The sequence below is a fragment of the Nerophis lumbriciformis genome, linkage group LG38, assembly GCF_033978685.3.
Source record: "Nerophis lumbriciformis linkage group LG38, RoL_Nlum_v2.1, whole genome shotgun sequence".
Lineage (NCBI taxonomy): Eukaryota > Metazoa > Chordata > Actinopteri > Syngnathiformes > Syngnathidae > Nerophis > Nerophis lumbriciformis.
The window spans coordinates 10,771,427-10,786,611 of record NC_084585.2 but is presented as its reverse complement, the minus strand read 5'-3'; the positions used below and the strand labels follow the sequence as shown (position 1 = coordinate 10,786,611).

At 34.9% G+C, this 15,185-nt stretch overlaps 1 protein-coding gene across 1 annotated transcript in view; it reads left to right on the top strand.

Annotated features, from left to right (window-relative positions):
* LOC133578174 (nuclear receptor subfamily 4 group A member 2-like) overlaps nucleotides 1-14,301 on the top strand; it is a 38,593-nt gene extending 24,292 nt beyond the window's left edge. Inside the window, exon 7 of the mRNA XM_061932376.1 lies at nucleotides 14,016-14,301. Coding sequence (XP_061788360.1) covers nucleotides 14,016-14,275 — 260 coding nt within the window. The 3' untranslated portion in view covers nucleotides 14,276-14,301. The remainder of the gene's footprint in view (nucleotides 1-14,015) is intronic.
* Nucleotides 14,302-15,185: the final 884 nt, after the last annotated feature.

Below are 15,185 nucleotides of genomic sequence, written 5' to 3'. Positions count from 1 at the left end.
GTGGATCTAACATAATAGTGAGAGTCCAGTCCATAGTGGAACCAACATAATAGTGAGAGTCCAGTCCATAGTGGAACCAACATAATAGTGAGAGTCCAGTCCATAGTGGATCTAACATAATAGTGAGAGTCCAGTCCATAGTGGCTCTAACATAATAGTGAGAGTCCAGTCCATAGTGGATCTAACATAATAGTGAGAGTCCAGTCCATAGTGGAACCAACATAATAGTGAGAGTCCAGTCCATAGTGGATCCAACATAATAGTGAGATTCCAGTCCATAGTGGCTCTAACATAATAGTGAGAGTCCAGTCCATAGTGAGGCCAGCAGGAGACCATCCCGAGTGGAGACAGGTCAGCAGCGCAGAGACATCCCCAACCGATGCAGAGACGAGCGGTCCAACCCAGGTCCCGACTTTGGACAGCCAGCGCTTCATCTGTGCCCCCCGCCCCCTCCACGAAGGAGAGGGGTGCAGAGCAGAAAAGAAACGGCAGATCAACTGGTCTAAAAGGGGGGTATATTTAAAGGCTAGAGATAGGTCAATCTGCCATAAATAGTAAAAAATCGAAAAACGGCCCAAAGTTTGTTTTTGGATTTTATTTCTGACAATCCGATTATGTAGACACAGATAATTCTCTCTCCATTGTCTGTTTTTGTAGCGTGATCCCCTCCTTTCTCACCGCCGTTTGTGCATAACTGTGCCATGTCGGACGTCCTATTAAGTAGATGCAAAACAGTTTCAGGCTTGATAAGTTTACCTTTGAGTTCTAAATGATTATATAAGCATCTGCTCTCCCTACTATGGCGTGATGATCAACATATATTCTCCATATTCATGAAGACAGACACTGATTGCACTCTCTATTTTGCTCTTTTCAAAAGACACAATTCTCCCAAAGCTGGTAGATCAGCTTTGCGTGTGCTATCAAGTTTGCACATCTTTTAGTACACACAAAAACCTCTTGTAGATCAGTCTCTTGATGGACTAAAGTGAAACAGATAAAAACAAATAGTTAATCAGCAACAACACAAGTACACAACTTTACGTTCAATCTTCTTCCGATTAGATTCTTTTCTTCAGTTTATTTGTTTTTCGCCTAATTACTTAGGTGTTCTATATCTTTCATCACATGATACATTTTTACACATTTTCTATCAGAAAAAGGGAACACTTAAAGGGGCTGTTTGCTAGTGATGGGTTGATGAGGCGTCATGAAGCGTTTCGACACATTGCAAAACTGTATTGATACTGTGTCGATACTGTGTCACTAAATACTGACATCTGCTGGACATTAAAAATCCCTACAGGCAACCTATGGACCGACTCAACTGACACTGATTTTATGCTCTAGTACAGGGGTCACCAACCTTTTTGAAACCAAAAACTACTTCTTGGGTACTGATTAATGCGAAGGGCTACCAGTTTGATACACACTTAAATAAATAAATATATTGTCATTTGTAAGTTACACGTAAGTGTGATTTAAACAAGAATAGCTAAATAAATAAATTTATATATATATAAAAATGGGTATTTCTGTCTGTCATTCCGTCGTACATTTTTTTTTCCTTTTACGGAAGGTTTTTTGTAGAGAATAAATGATGAAAAAAACAATTAATTGGACGGTTTAAAAGAGGAGAAATCAAGAAAAAATTTAAAATAAAACTTTGAAACATAGTTTATCTTCAATTTCGACTCTTTATAATTCAAAATTCAACCGACAAAAAGAAGAGAAAAACTAGCTTATTTGAATCTTTTTGAAAAAATTTAAAAAGTAATTTATGGGACATCATTAGTAATTTTTCCTGATTAAGATACATTTTATAATTTTGATGACATGTTTTAAATTGGTTAAAATCCAATCTGCACTTTGTTATAATATTTAACAAATTGGACCAAGCTATATTTCTAACAAAGACAAATCAGTATTTCTTCTAGATTTTCCAGAACAAAAATTTTAAAAGAAATTCAAAATACTTTGAAATAAGATTTAAATTTGATTCTACAGATTTTCTAGATTTGCCAGAATATTTTTTTTGAATTTTAATCATAGTAAGTTTGAAGAAATATTTCACAAATATTCTTCGTCGAAAAATTTTTTTTTATTATTCTTTACAATAAAAAATAAATAAATTTACTTGAACATTGATTTAAATTGTCAGGAAAGAAGAGGAAGAAATTTAAAAGGTAAAAAGGTATATTTGTTTAAAAATCCTAAAATCATTTTTAAGGTTGTATTTTTTCTCTAAAATTGTATTTTTAAAAGTAATAAGAAGCAAAGTAAAAAATAAATGAATTTATTTAAACAAGTGAAGACCCATCCATCCATCCATTTACTACCGCTTATTCCAAGTGAAGACCAAGTCTTTAAAATATTTTCTTGGATTTTCAAATTCTATTTGAGTTTTGTCTCTTTTAGAATTAAAAATGTCGAGCAAAGCGAGACCAGCTTGCTAGTAAATAAATAAAATTAAAAAAATAGAGGCAGCTCACTGGTAAGTGCTGCTCTTTGAGCTATCTTTAGAACAGGCCAGCGGGCGACTGATCTGGTCCTTACGGGCTACCTGGTGACCGCGGGCACCGCGTTGGTGACCCCTGCCCTAGTATATACAATAATATAAACCAAGTCATTGTATTTCATTTAGGATTATTTCATATCTTCATTTAAATAAAAATATATTTTTATCTTTTTTAGATACAGTCAATAAATAATGTGAACATGTATCATAACATGGAAATCTAAGAGAACGTGTTGTGGATGATTGTGGACTGGGAATTTTTTTAATTTTATTTTTTACACATTTTTATAAAAAAAAATTTAAAAAAAGTTTTTCCGACTTATTACATTTTAGACGATTTCTCTTCTTAGTTTTTTATTTCACCGGCTGTAGAAAAGACACGCTCACAGGGCACAGAGGAGGCGTCAGTGCGACACAGTTCGCGTATCGGTCACGTGACCAAAACAGCTCATGATCGGTCACGTGACTTTCTAAAAGCGGTACGCGCACCGACACAGGGTTTTGCTCTATGAGCTCGACGCATGCGCCGATGCATCGGTGTTGCCGGACCCATCACTACTGTTTGCTGTTTTTAAACCAAAAAATATAACACAAGGCCGGTTTATGTATCCCTACCCGTTCCACAGATATCACGTCACAGGAGCCAGGCCTGCTGTTTTAACAGAGTTTTATTGTCCATGCATATTCAAGCACAATCTTTCCAGAAGCTTTTCTCTCCAGTCCCTCCCTCTTCCGCCGGCCGCTTATTGTTAAAGACAACAGATGATTAGATTAACACGTACCACCTGTGAAATCTAATCACCTGCCAGCTGTGTCTCGCCGTCCCGCACATGCCCCGCCCCTAGCCGATGGTGCTCCGCCCTCAACACCATAGACAGAGGCGGTGACCTTTTCTCCTGCAGGCGTGCTGATCGCACTTTCCCTCCACAGTTACCATACGTGGTTTATTTATTAATTTGTAACATGTCTATATTTTTAACAATTAGTATTTATTGAATAAAGCTTGCTCGTCGGTCCGAGACATGGTTTTACGCACACGGCCTTTAAAACTGACTTCCAAACAATGTTGTGAAATATTTGTAAATATTTGTAAATTGAGACTAAGTTGGAGCTAAGTTGTTGGTTCAATGTCCCAATTGAATAAATGTTGTCAAAAAGCATGTTTTATGTCAACTTTGTTGTTGTGTTGTAGAATATTGGTTGGGAAATGACCAAAATTTAAAGGTCAAATCAACGCCAGAACTAGTGTTGTCCCGATACCAATATTTTAGTACCGGTACCAAAATGTATTTCGATACTTTCCGATATTTTTAAAAATAAAAGGGACTACAAAAAAAATGACATTATTAGCTTTATTTTAACAACAAATCTTAGGGTACATGTCAGGTTCCAACACTGATGACATCTAATAAACAGACAAGAAGCAAGGAATCATGCAGAGACAGAATTCAATTTAGCTCATGGGGAGAACGCATGGAGCTGCACACTTAGTCACAGTCTCGCCCTTCGCTCTAAGGTTCAGCTCCCGCATCCCTCTATTTATTCAGGAGTTCCACAGTCAACATCAAAAGGAGTGGTCACACATATCATGCAAAGCAGCTCCAGTACGCACAATACGTGTTGGAATGTGCTGGGGGCCTTATGATTTCGCCTTGTCTCTGTTTCGTCTGCGTGCTGTCGTCTTATCTTCGTTGAGGTCCTTGAAGTCCTTGGCTGTTAGCGGGCTAAAACAAAGATAACATCTGCGGCTGAGGCCACCCCTCAGACAAGAGGTTTTGTCCTTGCACAGATAGAAAAAGTACAGCTTGAGCACAATAGCTAATAACTATAGCAACGGACTTTAAGCATACTAAAGTTGTGTGATAATATATATATATATGATTATTCTAACAGTACATTAAACATATGTTTATTATTGCAATCGAATAACAATTTTGTCCTTAAATAAAATAGTGAACATACATTGTGTTTTAGTAGTAAGTAAACAAACAAAGGCTCCTAATTAGTCATTTACCATCAAAATTATAAAGGACAAGCTGTAAAAATTGATTATTAATCTGCTTGTTCATTTACTGTTAATATCTCCTTACTTTCTCTTTTAGCATGTTCTATCTACACTTATGTTAAAATGTAATAATCACTTATTCTTCTGTTGTCTGATACTTTACATTAGTTTTGGATGATACCACACATTTAGGTATCGATCCGATACCAAGTAGTTACAGGATCATACATTGGTCATAGTCAAAGTCCTCATGTGTCCAGGGACATATTTACTGAGTTTATAAACATAATATACATTTTTTTTAAACGGAAATATATTTTGTACTTTTTAGAGGCGGTATAGTACCGAATATGATTCATTAGTATGACGGTACTATACCAATACTGGTATACCATACAACCCGAGCAGACACCAAAACGCATCATTTGAATTTGTTTTAATCAGCACTTTAAGTCATTCAGCAGCTATAATATTATAAAATGATATTGCTGAATAGACAATAGGTCAATCATTTTTTTAATTTCTTCGTGCGATTCCATCCTTTCTTACAGCCGTGTGCGGAACTGTCAGTTGGCACAAACTTTTCAGACGTCCCAAGAAAAGAACAAAAAGGTGGTGCCCGCAAAATAGTTCCACGTATTTCCTGAGTTTATGAACATAATATGAATTTAAAAAAAAAAGAAAAATAGATTTTGTGACGATAAAAAACAGTATTATATATTTTAAATCTAGTATTGACTAGATACACTCTTGTACTTGGTATCATTACAGTGGATGTCAGGTGTAGATCCACCCATGGCGTTTGTTTACATTCAGGTGACGCCGATGAGCTATTGTATCCTCCTACGGTGTGTAATGAAGCATGTTTAGCTATTCCTCGCCCTGCAGTGATAATGATACTTGTAAGAAACTTACTTTATTTGTCGCCATGGAGGCGAGGATTAGTGATTTAGAAGTAGCTAAAACACTGGATGGATGTTAGCTGCCAGCGTTACAGTGTCAGTTTTTAAGCCAAAATGCGTCCGTTCTCCTTTTTCTGTCTACACACCATGTCTGCTTGTAAGTACTCTGTGATCGTGCGCTGCCGAACATGCTCCTCTGCTCGTAAAACCCAGCAATGTCAATTGAACAAAATGAACAAATTGGGAACCGGTACTTTTCAAACAGAGGATAGTACCGTTTTTGATTAATTAGTACTGCGATACTATATTAATACCCGTATACAAAACAAACCCTAGTCAGAACCATACTTGCCGGGGGGGGCGGGGCCAGGGGGCGGGGTTAAGGGCGGAGGAGTATATTTATAGCTACAATTCACTGAAATTCAAGTAGTTCTTATATATATATATATATATATATATATATATATATATATATATATATATATATATATATATATATATATATATATATATATATATATGTATATATATATATATATATATATATATAAATAAAATAAATACTCGACTTTCAGTGAATTATAGCTATATATATATATATATATATATATATATATATATATATATATATATATATATATATATATATATATATATATATATATATATATATATACTTGCCGGGGGAGCGGGGCCAGGGGGCGGGGTTAAGGGTGGAGGAGTATATTTATAGCTACAATTCACTGAAATTCAAGTAGTTCTTAAATATATATATATATATATATATATATATATATATATATATATATATATATATATATTTATATATATATATATATATATATATGTATATATAAAATAAATACTCGACTTTCAGTGAATTCTAGCTATATATATATATATATATATATATATATATATATATATATATATATATATATATATATACATATATATATATATACACTTGCCGGGGGGGCGGGGCCAGGGGGCGGGGTTAAGGGTGGAGGAGTATATTTATAGCTACAATTCACTGAAATTCAAGTAGTTCTTATATATATATATATATATATATATATATATATATATATATATATATATATATATATATATATATATATATATATATATATATATATATATATATATATATATATGTATATATAAAATAAATACTCGACTTTCAGTGAATTCTAGCTATATATATATATATATATATATATATATATATATATATATATATATATATATATATATATATATATATACATATATATATATATACACTTGCCGGGGGGGCGGGGCCAGGGGGCGGGGTTAAGGGTGGAGGAGTATATTTATAGCTACAATTCACTGAAATTCAAGTAGTTCTTATATATATATATATATATATATATATATATATATATATATATATATATATATATATATATATATATATATATATATGTATATATAAAATAAATACTCGACTTTCAGTGAATTCTAGCTATATATATATATATATATATATATATATATATATATATATATACTTGCCGGTGGGGCGGGGCCAGGAGGCGGGGTTAAGGGTGGAGGAGTATATTTATAGCTACAATTCACTGAAATTCAAGTAGTTCTTATATATATATATATATATATATATATATATATATATATATATATATATATATATATATATATATATATATATATATATATATATATCAATCAATCAATCAATCTTTATTTATATAGCCCTAAATCACAAGTGTCTCAAAGGGCTGCACAAGCCACAACGACATCCTCGGTACAAAGCCCACATATGGGCAAGGAAAAACTCACCCCAGTATAAATAAAATAAATACTCGACTTTCAGTGAATTCTAGCTATATATATATATATATATATATATATATATATATATATATATATATATATATATATATAAATAAAATAAATACTCGACTTTCAGTGAATTCTAGCTATATATATATATATATATATATATATATATATATATATATATATATATATATATATATATATATATAAATAAAATAAATACTCGACTTTCAGTGAATTCTAGCTATATATATATATATATATATATATATATATATATATATATAAATAAAATAAATACTTGACTTTCAGTGAATTCTAGCTATATATATATATATATATATATATATATATATATATATATATATAAATAAAATAAATACTCGACTTTCAGTGAATTCTAGCTATATATATATATATATGTATGTGTATACATATATTGCGCTCTACTACGGTATCGAACACTATTTTTTGAATAACCTTATTAAGACATATATATATATATATATATATATATATATATATATATATATATATATATATATATATATATAAAAAAAGAAATACTTGAATTTCAGTGTTCATTTATTTACACATATACACACACATAACACTCCTCTACTCATTGTTGTATTTGAAAGTGCAATGCTTTGCAGCCAGTAGCACAGCCTTTGAAGGAGCATAGGTATGGGCAGCATCTGTGAAATTTCATTGGCAGGAGAGGAGTGAGTTTAGGGTTGAATTGTCCATCCTCGTTCTATTCTCTGTCACTCGTCGTCGCCATGACTGTCACTTTTTCGTTCTTCTGCTAACATCTCCAAAAGCCGTAGATGTTATAACGTGACCGGGGCGGCACGCTGTTTATATGAAGGAAAAGCGGACGTGACGATAGGCTGTCCTCACTAAGGACCTGGAGTGGGTGCGCCTGTTGTCCGGCTGGAAATCGGGAGAAATTCAGGAGAATGGTTGTCCCGGGAGATTTTCGGGAGAGGCACTGAAATTCGGGGGTCTCCCTTAAAATTCGGGAGGGTTGGCAAGTATGGTCAGAACCCAACATTTCTTAAAAGCATGTTGTTCCGACGTTAAGTTTGAGTTGCTCAACATCAGACCCAATTCCAAAAGTTCTCAACCTTATTTCAATGTCTGCTAGGAGCTGGCGTAATTTACATTATTACATGTGGAAAGTCGGAAGAGGGCGGGGTATAAGGTTTACAACCCTCTGGAAAGTTGGCACCCTCTAAGCATCTGCGTGAAGGTTGCAAACATCTCCTTTAAAGGGTCAGTTTGGAGAAGATAGGTTGGCTGCAGTAGCAGAGCTGCAATATATCAACTCGTTATTGCTCCAGCGACACATGTTGCTTTTTGATTGATTGAGACTTTTATTAGTAGTAGTGATGGGTCCGGCAACACCGATGCATCGGCGCATGCGTCGAGCTCATAGAGCAAAACCCTGTGCCGGTGCGCGTACCGCTTTTAGAAAGTCACGTGACCGATCATGAGCTGTTTTGGTCACGTGACCGATACGCGAACTGTGTCGCACTGACGCCTCCTCTGTGCCCTGTGAGCGTGTCTTTTCTACAGCCGGTGAAATAATAACTAAGAAGAGAAATCGTCTAAAATGTAATACGTCGGAAAACCTTTTTTTTTTTTCTTTTTTTTTATAAAAATGTGTAAAAGATAAAATTAAAAAAATTCCCAGTCCACAATCATCCACAACACGTTCTCTTAGATTTCCATGTTATGATACATGTTCACATTATTTATTGACTGTATCTAAAAAAGATAAAAATATATTTTTATTTAAATGAAGATATGAAATAATCCTAAATGAAATACAATGACTTGGTTTATATTATTGTATATACTAGGGCAGGGGTCACCAACGCGGTGCCCACGGTCACCAGGTAGCCCGTAAGGACCAGATCAGTCGCCCGCTGGCCTGTTCTAAAAATAGCTCAAAGAGCAGCACTTACCAGTGAGCTGCCTCTATTTTTTAAATTTTATTTATTTACTAGCAAGCTGGTCTCGCTTTGCTCGACATTTTTAATTCTAAAAGAGACAAAACTCAAATAGAATTTGAAAATCCAAGAAAATATTTTAAAGACTTGGTCTTCACTTGGAATAAGCGGTAGAAAATGGATGGATGGATGGGTCTTCACTTGTTTAAATAAATTCATTTATTTTTTACTTTGCTTCTTATTACTTTTAGAAATACAATTTTTGAGAAAAAATACAACCTTAAAAATGATTTTAGGATTTTTAAACAAATATACCTTTTTACCTTTTAAATTTATTCCTCTTCTTTCCTGACAATTTAAATCAATGTTCAAGTAAATTTATTTATTTTTTATTGTAAAGAATAATAAATATTTTAGCTTCTGTTTTTTCGATGAAGAATATTTGTGAAATATGTCTTCAAACTTACTATGATTAAAATTCAAAAAAAATATTCTGGAAAATCTAGAAAATCTGTAGAATCAAATTTAAATCTTATTTGAAAGTATTTTGAATTTCTTTTAAAATTTTTGTTCTGGAAAATCTAGAAGAAATACTGATTTGTCTTTGTTAGAAATATAGCTTGGTCCAATTTGTTAAATATTCTAACAAAGTGCAGATTGGATTTTAACCAATTTAAAACATGTCATCAAAATTCTAAAATGTATCTTAATCAGGAAAAATTACTAATGATGTTCCATAAATTATTTTTTGAATTTTTTCAAAAAGATTCAAATAAGCTAGTTTTTCTCTTCTTTTTGTCGGTTGAATTTTGAATTATAAAGAGTCGAAATTGAAGATAAACTATGTTTCAAAATTTTATTTTAAATTTTTTCTTGTTTTCTCCTCTTTTAAACTGTTCAATTAAGTGTTTTTTTCATCATTTATTCTCTACAAAAAACCCTTCCGTAAAAAGGGGAAAAAAATGTACGACGGAATGACAGACAGAAATACCCATTTTTTTATATATATAAATGTATTTATTTAGCTATTCTTGTTTAAATCACACTTACGTGTAACTTACAAATGACAATATATTTATTTATTTAAGTGTGTATCAAACTGGTAGCCCTTCGCATTAATCAGTACCCAAGAAGTAGTTTTTGGTTTCAAAAAGGTTGGTGACCCCTGTACTAGAGCATAAAATCAGTGTCAGTTGAGTCGGCCTGTAGGGATTTTTAATGTCCAGCAGATGTCAGTATTTAGTGACACAGTATCGACACAGTATCAATACAGTTTTGCAATGTGTCGAAACGCTTCATGACGCCTCATCAACCCATCACTAATTAGTAGATTACACAGTACAGTCCATATTCCGTACAATTGACCACTAAATGGTAACACCCCAATAAGTTTTTCAACTTGTTTAAGCCGGGGTCCACGTTAATCAATTCATGGTATGCTGTGAACAGCGCTAAGCCTTCTGGGTAATGTAGAAAACAAACATTCACATCCTGTATTTACATGTGTATTCTACCCTTACTTACCCAGGTTAAGGCAATTAACAACATGTTGTCATTAACAAAGAGGCAGCGTTTACATGACAGAGATGTTGAAGTGTGATGACAATCCCTCATTTACCAACACAAATTCCCACTTTGTATCGCGGTCAACAATTCAAAAATGCTCTTTAGCGTGCAGGTGTAAATGTGTTGAAACTTGAATAAATGTTTAGGATAGACAAACACTTTACAAGCGTTAAACATGCACATGTCAGGACTAGGACTATGGCTAGGTTTGTTCTCCCGTGGTGCAAATGATTTGGACCAGACATGGCGTGAAGGTGAATAAATTTTAATTCTAACTCAAAAAAATACAAAAAGGTTTAAACAAAAGCCGCTCACAGCGGAGGTAAAACAACTTGGCTATGAAAACAAATACTTGCACGTGGGCAAAAAAAACTAAGGACATGAACAAAAGTCGCTAACTGTGGCATGAATAGAAACAACTTACTTGGACATGGCATGAAGTGCGCAGAGGTAAACAAAGTGTGAAGCAGAGAGTCAGGGGTATGATGTCGCCAGGGAGACTTCCTGGCAACAATGGGTTTAAATAATAGTGACATGATTAAAGACAGGTGCGTGAGTCGTGAGGGCAGGTGAAAACTAATGGGTTGCTATGGTGACAAACAAGAGTGCACAATGAGTCCAAACGTGGAACAGGTGAAACTAATGGGTAACCATGGAAACAAGACAAGGGAGTGAAAAGCCAGAAACTAAAGAGTCCAATAACTAAACAAAACAAAACATGATTACACAGACATGACAGCACAGAGCAGACAGTCGACAATACGGAAGCCTTTGGTGGTATTTGTTTTATATAATTATTAGAGATGTCTGATAATATCGGCCTGCCGATAAATGCTTTAAAATGTAATATCGGAAATTATCGGTATCGTTTTATTTTATTATCGGTATCGTTTTTTTTTTTTTTTTTTTTTTTTAAATTAAATCAACATAAAAAACACAAGATACACTTACAATTAGTGCACCAACCCAAAAAACCTCCCTCCCCCATTTACACTCATTCACACAAAAGGGTTGTTTCTTTCTGTTATTAATATTCTGGTTCCTACATTATATATCAATATATATCAATACAGTCTGCAAGGGATACAGTCCGTAAGCACACATGATTGTGCGTGCTGCTGGTCCACTAATAGTACTAACCTTTAACACTTAATTGTACTCATTTTCATTAATTACTAGTTTCTATGTAACTGTTTTTATATTGTTTTACTTTCTTTTTTATTCAAGAATTTTTTTTTAATTTATTTATTTTATTTTATAATTTTTTTTTAAAAAGGACCTTATCTTCACCATACCTGGTTGTCCAAATTAGGCATAATAATGTGTTAATTCCACGACTGTATATATCGGTATCGGTAATTAAGAGTTGGACAATATCGGAATATCGGATATCGGCAAAAAAGCCATTATCGTACATCCCTAATAATTATAAATAATCATTACTATTGTTTGTTAAAATTAACTAAAACAGTACAGTAATTTGACAATGAGCTCCAAATATGTGGTTTTACTGCCATCTAGTGTCTAATTTTAAGTGTGTGTGTGTGGTATAAAATGAGTAAAACATCATTGCAGTATTTGTTTTTTTTTAAATACTGTGCTTTTTGAGATTAAGGCAGTGGTGTCAAAGTCAAGGCCCGAATGAATGATCTATGATATTTGATTAGTATTAGAACCGGCCCGCAGCCTATGGAAGTAGAATTGTCTCACACCAACTTTAATATCAATTTGATATTAATACATATGCATATATTAATAAATATACAAATACAAATGTGATATACAAATAAATAAATAATTTGTACAAATAAACGCGTATTTTTAAATATATTTTGGAGATTTTTAAATATATACAAATAAAATGTATAAGTATAAAAATGTGACATACAAATAAATCAAGAATTTGTATAAATAAACGTGTATTTTGATTTTGTATTTGTATTTGTATTGAATTTGCATATGTGGATCGCTTTTTGGATTTTGTGTCGATGAGACTTTCTCCCGCAAACCAGATGTACAAATAAATGTGACCTACACACTCCCCTGAACAACCAGCAGAGGGCACTGCCGCCAGAGCGGTCTGGGTCACAGAGCATTATATGCATTACATGCAAAATGCCCAGAGTTCTCTGCACAAAAACAATCCACGTCTTTACAGAAAGAACGCGCAACGGGCCTGAGCTTGCTAACGTTAGCGTTGTATTAGCTAATGCTAATGTATCCAGTTAATCTGAAAGACCGTGCTAGCTGATTATTTCATTGTATCAATGCCGTTTAATGACCTTGTCCTGATGCAAATACTGATCTCTTATCAGTGCAATGTGTGTCAAATCATCATCATATATCAATATATGACCCTCCCTAGTGTGCCTCTGATAGGCTCGCCAGTGTCTGACCATGTCTATGACCAAGACACCATATAAAATTGGTTCGAGGTCAGTAAGAACAACTAGAATAAATACATACACAAGACGCACCGGGTTATAAGGCGAACTGTCCATTTTTGAGAAAATTGAAAGATTTAAGTCCCGTTATTCTAAAGCACCGTTATTACGAAGTGATGTGTATTTCCGGTCTTGTCATCCTCGTCCGGACAGAAGGGCAACACGGCAGTGCGGCTGGATCAAAAGAGACGTCGGAGACGCTTTACTGAACCAAACATTGCTTTATTACAAGCGAGTGTCATTATACAGGACTGCAGTTCCCTGGAGGAGGTCAGGTCAAAAAAAATGAGGCACTCCTTACTTGGAGAAACCAAACCATCAGTTTTATATTACTCCTTTCCTGTCTCTGTGTGTGTGTGCTAAGTCAGGAGAGCACATCCTTACCATAAACTGAGATGTTCATGTGTAAGTGTCTGGAAAAACAACTGCTTTAAGTCATAACTTGAGCTAGACAGGTAGTCTCTTCTCCAGGATAGGGCTATCACTTTTGCATTCCGAAGTCCAAATTAGGTTCTCCTTCCCACGAGAAGTGATCCAATCCACCTGCGAATATCAAACTAAGGGGCCTTATCTATTTATGTGCTCAAACTGAAATACAACTATATACTTAAACTCGGTGGTTTGCTTTCTCCAAAGTGAATGTAAACATTCACCATATGCAGAACATAATAGGAGTTAATTAATTCACTTCAGAAGACTGCACACAACCTTCACTACATACCAGGTACATGGTCTAAGATCAAAGGATTGTGAACAATTTGGGAACAGCTGGTCTAATATACCTTTTTGGACCTGCAGAACGGCATGGACTGAAGGAGCCGAGGAAGGTGGAGGAGCTGCAGAGCAACATTGTCAAATGCTTGAAAGACGGCAGCCCGTGTGCAGACAGAAACTCCAACCCTTGGTCAAACCATTTGTTCAGACTGGTGGAGAAGCTGCCTGAACTTCGCACTCTGTGTATTCAAGGCCTGCAGAGGATTTTTTATTTAAAGCTGGAGGACTTGGTGCCACCGCCTGCAGTAATTGATAAGTTATTCCTCGACACGTTACCTTTTTGAAGACACGAAAGAGAACACGTGCAAGGACAGTGTTGGATTGTCATGATCCGCGGTCCGGATCATGTTTTTGTTATGTTGTGTTAGTTTTGGACTCCTTAGTTCCTGTTTGTGCACCTCTGGGTTTGTTTTAGTTTCCATGGGGGATTAATTGGATTCACCTGCCTCTGGTTAGTGGTCGGCACGCTCAGCTGCTGTCAACCACTAATCAAAGAGCTATTTCGTCACCTTGCTCGCCACGCTCAATCAAGCATCATTCTGTCACGCGGGGGGGTCGCAGCTCACTGCGGGGTCGTTCTTTCGGGGTGCAGAACTCCGGACAAAGCGTGAAGGTAGGAGTATGATTTATTGTCATAAATCCTACACATTACAAAAAGACAGGCAAACAACAAAGGCAAGAGTGTGGCACGGGAAAATAAGGCAAAACCTACTCAGTGGCCTAGTGGTTAGAGTGTCCGCCCTGAGATCGGTAGGTTGTGAGTTCAAACCCCGGCCGAGTCATACCAAAGACTATAAAAATGGGACCCATTACCTCCCTGCTTGGCACTCAGCATCAAGGGTTGGAATTGGGGGTTAAATCACCAAAAAATGATTCCCGGGTGCGGCACCGCTGCCGCCCACTGCTCCCCTCACCTCCCAGGGGGTGATCAAAGGGGATGGGTCAAATGCAGAGGACAAATTTCACCACACCTATTGTGTGTGTGACAATCATTGGTACTTTAACTTTAACTAACTTTAAAAACTTGGATCATGTTTTTGTTATTTTCTGTTAGTTTTAAGACTCCATTAGTTCCTGTTTTTGTGCATCCTTGTTTGTTTTAGTTTCCATGGCGACTGATTGGTTTCACCTGCCTCATGTGTTCGGGACACGCACTTGCTCTAATCAGAGACTATTATTTAAGCCTGTCTTTGC